Source organism: Cydia pomonella, chromosome 18 (assembly GCF_033807575.1).
Source record: "Cydia pomonella isolate Wapato2018A chromosome 18, ilCydPomo1, whole genome shotgun sequence".
In the NCBI taxonomy this organism is placed as follows: Eukaryota; Metazoa; Arthropoda; class Insecta; order Lepidoptera; family Tortricidae; genus Cydia; species Cydia pomonella.
In genome coordinates, this window is record NC_084720.1 from 1,820,587 (window position 1) to 1,834,668 (window position 14,082).

At 39.1% G+C, this 14,082-nt stretch overlaps 1 protein-coding gene across 1 annotated transcript; it reads right to left on the reverse strand.

Annotated features, from left to right (window-relative positions):
• Positions 1–3,065: 3,065 nt before the first annotated feature.
• Positions 3,066–9,300, reverse strand: LOC133527945 (endocuticle structural glycoprotein SgAbd-3-like). The gene is made up of 5 exons (XM_061865148.1): positions 9,230–9,300; positions 5,534–5,681; positions 5,110–5,262; positions 4,365–4,571; positions 3,066–3,307 (listed from the first exon to the last, which is right to left on the reverse strand). The coding sequence occupies exons 1-5, from the start codon at positions 9,236–9,238 to the stop codon at positions 3,255–3,257; spliced, it is 570 nt and encodes a 189-aa protein (XP_061721132.1). The 5' UTR covers positions 9,239–9,300; the 3' UTR covers positions 3,066–3,254.
• Between the last annotated feature and the right edge of the window lie 4,782 nt (positions 9,301–14,082).

The following is a 14,082-nucleotide window of genomic DNA, read 5'->3' on the forward strand; positions in this document are numbered from 1 at the left end:
CATAGTGTTGTGTTCCTGCCGGTGAGTAAGGTTGCCAGGGCTCAACGAGGGGGGTTTAGGGTCGGCAACGCTCATGTAACTCCTCTGGAGTTGCAGGCGTACATAGGCTACGGAGACTGCTTACCATCAGGCGGGCCGTGTGCTTGTTTGCCACCGACGTGGTATAAAAAAAAAATAACAATACACGTTTTCCTCATACATATGTGTCAGCCAAACCACACATACATATGTGTCATATGTCATCTATCCTCCTCACGTCTATTTTTCAATTCAACTACCTACACACGTAGCTAACTAGCCATTCACCAGAAAACTCCGTACTTTAAAGCTTTGCCTCACTTGAAAATCAAATTTTGCTCACTGTCAAATTAAGCATCAAAGCACCCTTGTTCGAGCTGCTGCCGTGAAAATTATTTTACTGACGTTTTTCTCGCACCATGTACCATTTTCAAAAAAATCTATATGTGGTTCTCGCAATTTTAGGTTAGGGAAGGTCTCCTATGATGATTTTTGTATATCAGCGTGTGTCTTTTGTATTGTCCTTATTGTGCGTGTGTCTTTTTTTGTTTATTTGTACGTAGTTGTGAACTGTATCTTTAGTTAATTTTTATAGAGTCCGATAACGGCGATAATTAAAGTCAAGTGTCAAGAATCAGCAAAAAATTAAGAAATTCATTGGAACTGATAAAAGAAACCCGAGTGTTGATAAACAGGAAAAAAAGTTTAAAAATCCACGGGAAACTAAAACAAAATGAGTTGTTAACTTAGATGTAAGTCGATCAAATAAACATAAATATCTGAGAGATCGAGCTGTGTTCGGAAAACATATTATGAAAACTCAAAAATGCACGTTTTCCCAGAGATAAGATCTAGCTAGGGTTTTCGCTCCCGAATACCCCCATATACCAAATTTCATCGAAATCGTTAGAGCCGTTTCCGAGATCCCCGAAATATATAAATAATTGTACAAGAATTGCTCGTTTAAAGGTATAAGATAACTGAACTAAGTGTAGTGGCTCTGTGAGTACTCCCTCGCAAACAACCATGGACAGTGGTAAAAAGTGATTAGCCCAAAAATCCCACACAATTATCAAAATTTCATGTGAATTATTGTCATATACATCTAAAGACGGAATTCGTGTGCGTGATACCGCTGTACTGGCCCCATTCTTATTGCCCGTAAAGCCCGTTCATAGATATATGTCAATGCGGACATACAATCATTTTTCCCCAAGCTGAAACATAGACCTTTGATTTCACTTGCTTTATTTATTCTACCTAAATACATAAATACATTGATAAGTATTTAAAGCACTTATAGAAATATAACTTTTAATACCTACTCAACTCAACATTGCATTATCGTGCAGTCTGGAGGGCGAACTTTGGAGTTGCAAATGGCTGAACAACGTCTAGACACCTTAGGTACCGCTGGAGAGACCAAGTGCAAAAAGACCTGAGCGAACTTGGCGCCGTCAACTGGACAGAGAAGCATGGCTGTCTTAGGTGTCGGAGGCCTATATCCACTTAGGGTCGCTGAACCTCAGCAGTAAGTATTGCAGGTTATTTTATTAACTATGCTTCTTATTATAAAGTTACATTTATGCAAATTAAGATATTTCATTTTTTGAACTACAAATACTTTGACTTACTACTTTGTAGAACATAGAGAGCGAATTTCAGAGATTACTTATGCCTTAATTATTAAGATAGCTCATTTCTAATTCCGCTAATACAAGACAAAGATCATGAGTATCATGACGTATTGTTTAAAGCAACATTATGTCATTATAAGTGACTTGGCTTAGCCGACTACTCATAATCATGACGAATCTCTAAATATCAGTTTATGTGTGTCATTAGAATAGCTACTTTGTTAATTGTATGGTAGATACAATAACGAATCGAAGGCTAAACTTTGTTTTATTATAACTTCGATCTAGGATAATAAACATTTTATTAGTACATAATGTGATAATGTTAATGCAAATCATTAGCTACTTCATACAACCTTGTCATAATGTTGGTTTTTCTTGCGAGTGTTGATTTTGAGTCCTGAGTAAGCGAAAGATTCTAAGTTAGAATACCGAGAAACCGTATAGACTATGTACATTTGTGTCGAAGTCAGTTTTATAAAACGAATCGTTTCCAAGCAAAAAGTCCCACTTTGTCGCTATTTTCTTACGGATTCTATAATTGAATCACGGGCGAAGCGAGTGATTCTAAGTTAGAATCTTGAGCGTAGCGAGGGACTCAAAACACGAGATGTAAAATAACTTTGCTCTCGTGTGACACATACAACTTTTCACCTCAATAGTGAGAACATATTAAAGGTTAAAAAAATTCAACATCAAGTAAAGTTAACCACATTTATTTACATTCATGAATGAAAGGCATCATCATTATGATGAAAGCTTGTCTGACTCCCTGGAGTGAGGAAAGTCGCACTTTCGTCACTCCTCGGAGTAACGAAAATAGGTTTGTTCGAGCTGCTGAGGTAAAAATGTCTTTCTCATTTCCATTATGGTAAAGGTAAGAAAATGATCTAATTGAAATCGATTGTTTTTTGGTACGGAGCCTTGGACGGATGTTAGTGTGGGATGCTACCTGCGTAGACACACTGGCACCGTCCCACCTCCAACGGACTAATGTAAAAGCGGGCGCAGCTGCGGAAAGCGCCGAAATTTTGAAACGTAATAAATAAAAGAGCCTCGGTACCATTTTGTACCATTTGACGTTGAAACTCTAGGTCCATGGGGGTGCAGAAGTTTTTTCAGAAATCGCGAAGCGCCTGGTTGACGTAACTGGTGACCGAAGAGCTGGCGGCTTCCTCGCACAACGTATCAGTATTGCGATACAACGAGGAAATGCCGACAGCATCCTTGGCACAATGCCTCAAAGGCCTAGTTTAGATTTAAGGTAATAGTAATCCTCTGTAGTATTTATTAATTGATTATTATGTATATTAATATTGTACTTAAATAAAATGTCTGTACATCTTATAATAATTCGCTATCCCCACCAGTAAGTAATTAGAAGTGAAAAAATACATATTTTTAGATATTTTAAGATATTTTAAATTTTATTACAAAATCAACATTTACAACTAAAGAACACACACTGGCCATTAATTACAGTCAACCACAAAACTCATAAAATTACGAAAACATTTTTAAAACTAAACGATATGCTTTTGTCTCTGACTGTATATTAACAAATTAGTCGGATGGATTTATTTAATTTATGTTTGTATGTTAGTAGCCAGTCTTGTCGGCGTCGTAACTGCTCCTCTGGCTATCATATTGAGCTGAAAAAGAAAAAAAATATATTAACGCCTGTACATTTTATTACAGCAAAGCTTTGTAAATGTTTTTGCTCGAGTGATAATAATGCGTTTCAATGTAAAACGTGTAAAATCTAAGACAATTTCGTGCTTCGAATATGACAGGTGAACGAGATGGCGCTGTACAGCTCCATACATTTTGCGGTACTGATTGCAAAAGTTAACGATTGACAGTTCAGTGACCGCAAAACATATGACGCAGTACTGTGCCATCTGTTTTGGATGTCAAGCTAAGGGGCACATTTTTTCTTAGACTTTACCTCTCTTTTGCAATCAATTCTGTTTGGTTTCAAGTCTACCGTAGCATACCTGTCACTGTCAGACACGCATTCTAAAAGTGGGCAACGCGCTTGTATTATTTTTTAACAACAACGTCCTTAGACTGCGTTGGCATTATCAGCTCAGATCATGGCTGGCTTGTTAACCACCACCGTGGTAAAATAAAATTACCACCATTTCCAGGCGTGAGCTGCAAGCTTTTCAATATCGCTTCCAGAATCGGCGGCGGGGTGGGGAGGTGTGCTCCCTCGTCGTGGTACCCGTTCTCATCGGCGGTAAACATCTGTCCGTTATCGCCGACTCCGACATAATAAGCTTTGGATCCGAGTTCATAGAGTATGCTCAAAGCCACGAAAAAGTAAATTGTCAACTTTCTTGAAACTGGAGTAGTCCAATTGTCCCTCAGTACCTTACGTTAGACCACAGTCATGATATAAATATTATCTCCCACATTCACTAAGTAGGTTGGTAGGAACTTAGTGTTGTCTTACTGTACCCCTAGTGTAACTTTGATCGACATCATAACGTGACGAACGCGTTTGCGTTAAGTCTCATTTTGTATAGGATTTTGAGTTTCCAAAACGTCCCGCTTGGCGCGCTCTTTCGAAATCCAATACAAAATGAGACTAAACGCAAACGCGTACGTCACGTTTGGAAATCGAATTTATTTACACTAGGGATACTGATGTGATGGCTTAACCCTTGTATTCTAAAGTTCTGGAGCTACAAGTAAAAAACTTACCACCATTCCCGGCCGTGAGCTGCAAGCTCTTCAGAATGGCCTCCGGGATCGGCGGCGGGGTGGGTAGGTGGTCTCCCTCGGCGTGGTACCCATTCTCATCAGCGGTGTATGTCAGCGAGTACGTCTGTCCGTCGTCACCGACGTACGAGTAGGAGCCGGAGACTTGGAGGGAGCCTTCTTCGGGCTTGGAGCCGGGGATGACGCGGCCTGGGCAAAGGAGGATTAATGTAGAGGATTTCAGTTGAATAGATCGTGTCATTCACGAAGACCTCCTTGACTCACGTTGTCATGTTATTAAAGGTTCGACAGGACAAATCTGCGCGCCATCGTAGATGACACAAACTATTTTAATAACAAGGCTATTATTATAAAAATTGCCTTGTTATAAGGCTTATAATAAGGCAATTTTTATTGCGCTATGGTATACTCAAACAGCCCAATTAGCCGTAATTAGGAAGAAAATTTGTAATAGCGTTTTAGTGTTCTAAGATTTGCGATAGCGAGAAACTACGGTGATTGTCTGTGTTACAACTTCTTTTCGACATTCATGGAGCTCTCAAAGCCAAGTGGCTTTTACACATCTATATAGTGTTGATCTACTGACGCAGCAATTGATTATTATCAGCTGCATATTAGATTATTCAAAAGTACTTGTTGGTTACTTGAATATAGGATGGTTTGAATTTTCCCATAGATGTTTGCGATCTAACGGCTACCCACAGAAAATAATGGTAAATTAACCAACCTTCCTGCTGAGCCTTGGTGCCGTCACTGGTCTCGTAAGCATATCGGAAGCCCTCCTCGTTGATCTCATTGTCGAACCTCAGGATCTCAGCCTGGCTGCTGGCTGAGGCGCTGGCTGAGGCACTGGAGTAGCTTTGGGCTTGGGCGTTGAAACCTGAAAGATAGACAAATCTAGGTTTTTCTGTCCAGGCAGGAGATGAATGGAAAATATCTAGGAAGGATGCAGACGTAGTTGGATGGTGCATAAGGTTTTTTGCGCTCCCTAGAACGAGCCTCCCTTAAGTCTATAGGTCTGGTCTGAGACCACCTGAAGATCTGGCATTGGGGGAATAAACGTTGTCCAAGCGAGGGATGAAGTTTACATGGACATTTAGGAAGGTAGTACCACGGTGAATCTAGCAAGGACCAACATCAAGTAGACTCACCTCCTTGGCTCTGTGTTCCCTGGAACGACCCTCCCTTAGGAGTCTGTAGGCCGGCGCTGGGGCCACCTGAAGACCTGGCGTTGGGAGGCAGGTATACATTGTCTAGACGCGCCGCGGACGCCACGGAAGCCAGAGCAAGGACGATGAACTGGAAACAGAAACAAAAGATTAAAAACCGGTTTCGTAGGAGCTTTATAACTTTTAATAGACTTAATGGTTATCCATAGAGAAGTAAGTCTTTTAGAAAAGACACTCCTCAAATGGTCACACATTGTACTGTTCGAGTTGAATTTCCTCCCGCGTATGCTCCGGCTGTGATATGAGCCGTCGCTGCCGAGATTTTTTTCGAGCCTGTATAGACTTCTTCAAAAAAGCATTTTACAGGTTTTCAAAGGGTTGGCAACGCACTTTTAACACCCCTGAAGCTGTAGGCGTCCTGAGACTACGGTGACCGCTTATCCTCAGGCGGGCCTTATGCTTGTTTGCCACGTGTGTAGCTCCAGATAGCATAGGTTAATAAATACAGCAATTTAAAATTTTCATCGAAAACTTGTTTTTGCTCTATTTTGTTGCTCTAAGCTGGAGCTATATAAATTAATTACAGGCTTAGATATACCTCATGTCATTATATATGCAAAGTTTCATTACAATACAACACGTAGTTTTAAAATAGAACGAAACTCCGTTTGTATGAGAAGGTGAAATTCGGCCAAGCTTACTGCGGACTTCATTCCAAATAAAAATACTACTACATACTCGTATAAGAAGCTGCACGCAAAATTGGCCAAAAAAATAGTCAAGTGATGAATGAAGACATACACGTTTATTTGGCTAATCCATTGCTTGATGACTTGATTGATGACTGACAGCAAGTGGTTTATGGTTACTTTCACGTTGAATTTAATAGTATGTTTCTGGTTGCGATTGAATAATCGAGATCGTAGGTCAATTTTATCGAAACTTATCAACGGGTCATTTGAATTTGACGACCTGTCTGGCTTAGTGGGTAGTGAAGCCGATGGTCCTGGGTTCGAAACCCGGTAAGGGCTATTACTTGTGTGATGAGCACAGATATTCGTTCCTGAGTCATGGGTGTTTTCTATGTTTTTAAGTATTTGTATATTACATATATATACCGTTGTCTACTATACCATACCTACCATATAGTACCCACGACACAAGCCTTATTGAGCTTACCGTGGGACTTAGTCAATCTGTGCAAGAATATCATGTAATATTTATTTATTTCGGGGTCCTAGGTGCCGTATATTAGAGATCAGAGTTTTTGAAAAATGTTGGCAATCTCGAGGATCGTTACTAGTCACTTCATCGATTCGAATGCTGGTTTTTTTACTTTTGATCGATAGAAAAAAATCATGAATATGGGTCTGAAGGATGACTCACGCTTGGGTAGACCGGGCCGGGGCCGGGCCGGAGTTTCCAGCGGTTCGTTTTCTATGAAAAGCACCACGTGACCAGCCTTCATATAAAATGAAACCTTTAATAAGTTTTTGGCTATAATTTCATTTTTGGTACAAGCTTTTATCGCTGACTGTTTTTTTTTCCACGGGCAACTAATAATCATCGAGACAATTCTAAAAACCCCAAACACAATTAGGTTGCGTTGTTTTATCACAGAGTTCCTATGGCCACCTCCTGTCTCCATCATCAGATCAGTTCGATGGTACCACAATATTGCATTGTCACCCGACTTACATATGTATGCAAATTTTCAGCTTCATCGGATACCGGGAAATGGGTCAAATTTAACTTGCAAGATTTGTCCCATACATACTAACAGCGGCGGTATCATGGTCGCATTTTTATCACTTGTCATGTCATGCGTCAATTTCGCACTTACGTACGTTAGAACGTGACAGGCATGATGATAGATGATAAAAAACTGACCATCTTAGCCCTACAGGGCTAGTTAAATAAAAGCTTGTAAAAACTTGTTGCAATTTATGCACGAAAGCTAAAAGTAAAAAAAAATGCTTCTAAAAATGCGCAATTGTATTTTTATTATGACTGATAATATTATTGCAGTATTATTTAATATAGTTCTTTATTATTCTGTTTTGTACAAAAATTATAAAGGACAATTTTTTCAGATATTACGAATTATTATAATAACCTATAGTTTGTGAAATCGTGTGCTCAATATGCATAATTTTGCTATAAATATTCCACATAAAGATAATTTTATTATATACTTAAAGTATTTATACACGTACAAGTTCAAACACAAACAAACTAAATGGAAAAATAACTGAAGGTCAAAGGACAGATCTCAGAGCTGAGTACCTGTCGTTGCAATCGCTCGGTTCCCTTTTACCTGCCCTTGCCTGCCGTCCCATAAAATTCACTGAGCTCTGAGGGCCTACCGCGAACCACGTTCGACATGTTGCCTCTCTGTCCCACTTGTAAATTCATACGTAAGTGTGACAGGGAGGCAACACGTCGACCGTGGTTCGCGGTAGGCCCTCTGGTTTGACACTATCCCCTCTCTCATGTCGCTCGAAAGGTCATGTGAACCTACAGTTTAGTATTAGATCTAGAAAATTGGTATCAGGGCTATAATATCGAAGTTCGTCAATTGCGGGCATTTTTTGACATTTGCCATATCTATAATAATTCAATATTTTTTTAGAACAATAATAACTGCATCAATAAATTGCTCTGATATTTAGATTAAGATGATGTTTGTAAAATTTGACGATTTAAAAGTGCTTATTATTTATTTGAATAAAGAATATATTGACTTTGACTAATTAAATTAAACACTTCAATAGATGGTTCCTAAAGAAAAAAAAAATATAATTTTAATTTTCTTGGTATAAAGTATGTGGCTTATTGTACTTAGATTTCTAGTTTCACGATCATTTACCTATGCTTTTTAGGGTTTCGTACCTCAAATAGAAAAAACGGAACCCCTATAGGATCACTTTGTTGTCCGTCCGTCCGTCTGTCTGTCTGTCTGTCAAGAGCCTTTATCTCGGGAACGCGTGGAGGTATCGAGTTGAAATTAAAACCATATATATTTTTTTGCCTTGTCTTCACTACCCTAAGGTTGTCTGGAAGAAATCGCTAATATCTACCATAGTTTACATGCTTAATTTGTATGTCATATTTCTTTTTATATTAGTGAGCAATAAATAATATTTGTATTGTCGACCGGTCTGGCCTCGTGGGTAGTGACCCTGCCTATGAAGCCGATGGTCCCGTGTTCAAATCCTGGTAAGGGCATTTATTCGTGTGATGAGCATGGATATTTGTTCCTGAGTCATGAGTGGTTTCTATGTATTTAAGTATTTATAATTATTTATATATTATATATATCGTTGTCTAAGTACCCTCAACACAAGCCTTATTGAGCTTACTGTGGGACTTAGTCAATTTGTGTAATAATGTCCTATAATATTTATTTATTATTTATTTATTTATTATTGTATTATAGTATTTAACATAGTTTTAGACATAGGTCTAGTCTGAAGCATAAAGTTGTTACCAAACAAATTATTAGCACGTGTTGCGAACGTCAACCAAAATATTATTAACACATACAGAAACTATTCGCTAGCAATACTAAATCGTGACACAATAATTATTTCCCAACCCCAGCACTTCACTTAAACGCACTGAAAACTGCACTACACTAATTAACACAAAAGATAAAGCGTAACTCAAAATACTAACGTATTTCATAGTGATGCGAGCACGAAGGGAGATGACACTAAAATGTGCCTAAACTGAGTATACTAAGCATATTTATACCATCTTCAGTTCGATATTCGAATGATATAGGATCGCATTCCAATTACTTTATAAAACTCGTATCTTTACAATGAATTTACAGAAGAAAGGGCTCTAATACTTTTGTAATAAAGCTCAGATTCTTATGTAATAGCAAGCGAAATATGAGGTCAATTCAATAAGAAGTTGAAATACGTTACGAGAGTACGTTCTTTTCTAGTCCCTTTTACTATCAAGGTCTTTATAGCTATCGATATAAAGGCAATATTCGCGTGTTTTCCGAAGTTATTAATGTGAGTGTAATTATTTCATGTTATTTTTAATTGGATGTGTATTTTAAATACGTTAATGGATGCTAATTTGTTGCAACTGAACTTTAGATGTCCCTCGGTGCTCTGTACTTATCACGAATATTGATCGATCAATGTCGATGTAATTATGTTAAAATGCTTCTGAAGCTCCTATTTATGAATCTATTGGATTTTTATTAAGTTGTTAGTACAACCTGCCATATTAGGCATCATAATTAAAGTATGCATAGTTTAATCAATATCGTAGAGAAATAAATAAGCTTAAATCTTAAGCCCTGGTGGCCTAGCGGTAAGAGCGTGCGACTTGCAATCCGGAGGTCGCGGGTTCAAACCCCGGCTCGTACCAATGAGTTTCTCGGAACTTATGTACGCAGTACGAAATATCATTTGATATTTACCAGTCGCTTTTCGGTGAAGGAAATCATCGTGAGGAAACCGGATTAATCCCAACAAGGACTAGTTTACCCTCCGGGTTGGAAGGTCAGATGGCAGTCGCTTTCGTAAAAAATAGTGCCTACGCCAAATCTTGGGATTAGTTAGTCAAGCGGACTCAGGCTCCCATGAGCCATGACATATCCATGGCGGGACAACGCGAGGAAGAAGGATATTTTCTTCAAACTCATTACGCAAGCATACTATAAAATAAGCGATTATGTCATGGACAGCCCTAACATCCCTAATTTAGGCAATGATAATGCATGATATAGCTAGGCTGACCGACAATAGATGGAGTCGTAAATTAACATCATGGAAAGGACCAAAGGGTACTAGAAAGAGACCGATTGCCCGGTGGATAGACGACATAGTACAAGTGGCTGGCAAACAGTGGATGAATACGGCGAGCAATAGGGAAACTTGGAAATCACTAGAGGAGGCCTTCACCTTCGGGTAGCGAGGGGTTCTTACTTAAAAATAATGTTTATAAATATATCATAAATCTTAATGTAAGCTTTGCTAAAATTCAGTCAGTTATAAACCTAAAATTGTGTTGTTATATTTGTAATGTTTTAGTAAGAAATATAAGGCTTTTATATTTTATTTTGAATGCATGATAGTGCATCAATTTTCTATAAGAAAGTACCTACTGTATATTATTTTATCATTTCTTTGATTCCATATTAATTTATCTTTAATTTTTTTATTTAATTTGTTAGACCACAGTTCACTTTTGATCCTTGTAGTAGGTCTCCCAGGCTTCAATAATCTTGATGTTGCCGGGCTGAGAAGTGGTGCTATTCCCCCCCCCCCCCCCACATAGGCGTAGGCAGGTACAGGTAGGGGTAGGTATATGCCCCCCTAGAATTAAAATTTTACATACAATGTCTGCCTCTCTGCTGCGTCTACCCCTTCCCCCTCTAGGCCTTCAGCGATGTCAACAATATATATATTTGTAGTACTTAGGTACCTACATAAAATGAAAACGCTCTTTGTAAAATTGTATCTCAAAAAGAATTTGAACTTTTTTTTCTAAAACCTATTTTTGTGTTACTTTTCACTTTTTGACATCTATGAATATAAAGGATATTTGAGTCGCTTAGCTGTAGGGCTAAGATGGTCGGCTCTTTATCATTTGTCACCATGCCTGTCATGCTCTAACAAGTATGTAAGCGCGAAAGTGACGGGCATAGTGACAAGTGATAAAAATGGAACCATGCTTCCACCGCTGGTTGTCGTTGAGATTCAAGATGGCGAAGACGTCTCGAGAATATTTTTTTGTGTTTTGCTCATTTATGTTGTTCAAAGTGTAGTATTGATAGCTTATTATGCAGTGAACTATCGTGGAAGTGTGCAGTTAATGAAAAACTAATCTTGAAACGCGTTTAACCATGTTTTAATCAACATCCGGTAATCCATCGTGGCTTTTAGTAAAGTCCAGCTATCTCTTTACTAAAAGCAACTACCGAACAACGTCATGCTCTACGAGCACACTTAAAACTTACAACGAAACTTGACATTGGCAAATTCATCATAGATTTGATGGAAGCCATATTTTAAAAGAAAAAGAAGATGAAGAGTCGCTTAGCTTCAAACTCAGGTAAATCCATCTGTCAGATTATGCGATTCTGGTATTATGAAAAGGTAATAAGGTAGATATTTGCTGAGAGGGTCGAATGGATTTATCTGAGTTTGAAGTTAAGTGACACATTTGGACTAGGTAGGTCGCAACATCGCCATCAAAAAGGCGTTTTGCACTAAGTAACAATAAAAAGATGTTTTTAGGCGAATTCCAAAAAAGTTTATAGGACATTTTAGTCTTTAAATATGATCAGAAATATACGACATATATATGTTAAAAACTCTCGTAACGCTCACGGGCACCGTGTATAGGCTTTATGCGTATAGTGTACAGGCACAAGCGCTTGCTAGCTGCGTTTTTCTTAAGCATGATCTAGGACCGTGATAAATTGTATATGTGAATTTGTAAAACTAATATATTATGTATCGACCCAGTCTCGTTAAGGCAACAGCTGAAGATGAACGAGGATAAACTTAATGTTTTATTGATGGTTGGTCTGTATAAGGTTCTGTGTGGCAAATAAAGTAGATTTACTTAGTTGAAACGTTCCTTTGGAATCGTTAATAAATAGTTATTTGTGTCCCAAGGGAGGAAAAGTAGGAAATTGCGTGCCGCGTACAAAATTGTCTGAGCCGAAGGCGAGGGTGGCAAACACGCGGGATGGAATATTCTACGTTTCTCCCCATGGTGCGTTTACTATTTTTCTGCTCGACGGCGGCGGAAAGCGGCAACTTCGTTTAGCGCAGCGGGAACAAAGTTGTCGCTTTCCGCCCGGAGGGTAGAAAAGTATTTTTTCTACTCCCGTACTATTTGTTATTTAAAGGGTCGTGCACACATCTTTAAAACCCTACCTTATAGTTGTCAAGTCTTTAGTCTATTCCCCAAAAACGCATTTGTGCATACACGCAGTAACTTTTTGGCACTTTTCGATACTTCGTGTAATGTCCACTTAAAAAATATTGTATGAAATACATTGTTGGCAATCTTATTTTAAATGTCATCCCTGACCGAGGCATTTGACCCTTCAGTTTTCTATGAAGGCATGGCGTGATCACTGATCACTCGTCAAAGAAAACGAAGTGGTATATACTTCATATAGTATAGTACTGGTATCGTAGACGAGACACGTCTGCCGAATACAACCGGATCGTTGAGCCAAATTGGCTACCAATTGGACGCCGCAGAATAGCCGGCGCAGAGGTAGACCAAATAAGAGATGCCGAGGTGACCTCGACGCTTTTTGCAGCGCCTGTCGACATGCATCAAACCGTGATGAGTGGCGGAAGAAAGGGGAGGCCATTGCCCAGCAGTGGGACATAAAATAGGCTGCATATAGCAGGTACATTCGATTGATTGAGGTCGAGTATGATATGGAATGTAATAATAATAATAATTCAGCCTATACACGTCCCACTGCTGGGCACAGGCCTGCTCTCAAGTGCGAGAGGGCTCGGGCTATATTAGTCCCCACGCTAGCCCAATGCGGACTAAGGACTTCACATACATCTTTGAATTTCTTCGCAGATGTATGCAGGTTTCCTCACGATGTTTTCTTTCACCGAAAAGCTAGTGGTAAATATCCGTTCCGAAAAACTCATTGGTACGAGCCAGGATTTGAACACGCGACCTCCGGATTGAAAGTCGGACGTCATATCTACTCGGCCACCACCGCTAATTAGATGAATATGGAATGTAATTGCTATAACAGCTTTTAACGATAGGTACTTTGGTGAATGCGACAGGTGCAAAGCTAACAGTACGTAGACAGTTAACAAACAGATTGCCTAATCTACATAAACATTCGAATTCAGGCTACACCAGCATTACTGCCGCAAATGTCAAATCGATATTGATGACCGAATTGTAGCTTGTGGCGATGATCGAGAGGCCGATTCTAATTTATTTTAGTAATTAGTTTTTAGAATATTAATTATGTTGCTATGCCCTGACAGGACAATGTAAGCCATGCATGCACTTAATACATGTTAACACCTTAATGTAACCATGGTTCTGCAATAAACGGATTTGCCTCGGCTCTTGGGAGCCTCGGTTCCGCTTGGCAACTAATCCCAAGAATTGGCGTAGGCATAGTTTAACGATAGCGGCTGCCATCTTACCTTCGAACCCAGAAGGTAAACTAGGCCTTATTGGGATTAGTCTAGTAGTTTTTCTTCATTGAAAAGCGACTGGTAAAATATCAAATGATATTTCGTACATAATAAGCTCCGAAAAAGGGTACGGGGTTTGAAGCCGCGATCTCCGGATAGCAAGTCGTACGCTTTTACCGCTAGGCCACCAGTACTTCACCTATAAAACAACACTCATTCTCCTAAAAAAAAATAGGAAGATTTCTTACTGTAGCCTTACCACGACTGCCTTAGCAGTGTAAACCTGACATATTCACTAACGTTTGCGTGGCTTACTTTCTGTACATTTAGACGACCGGTCCTCCCTGCCGAATTTAGAAG

Excerpts from the sequence above, each read along its gene's own strand:
- LOC133527945 (XM_061865148.1), bottom strand. Across the intron at positions 5,263-5,533 it reads GGGAACACAGAGCCAAGGAG|GTTTCAACGCCCAAGCCCAA; the intron begins GTGAGTCTACTT and ends TCTATCTTTCAG. Across the intron at positions 4,572-5,109 it reads CACCAAGGCTCAGCAGGAAG|GCCGCGTCATCCCCGGCTCC; the intron begins GTTGGTTAATTT and ends TCCTTTGCCCAG.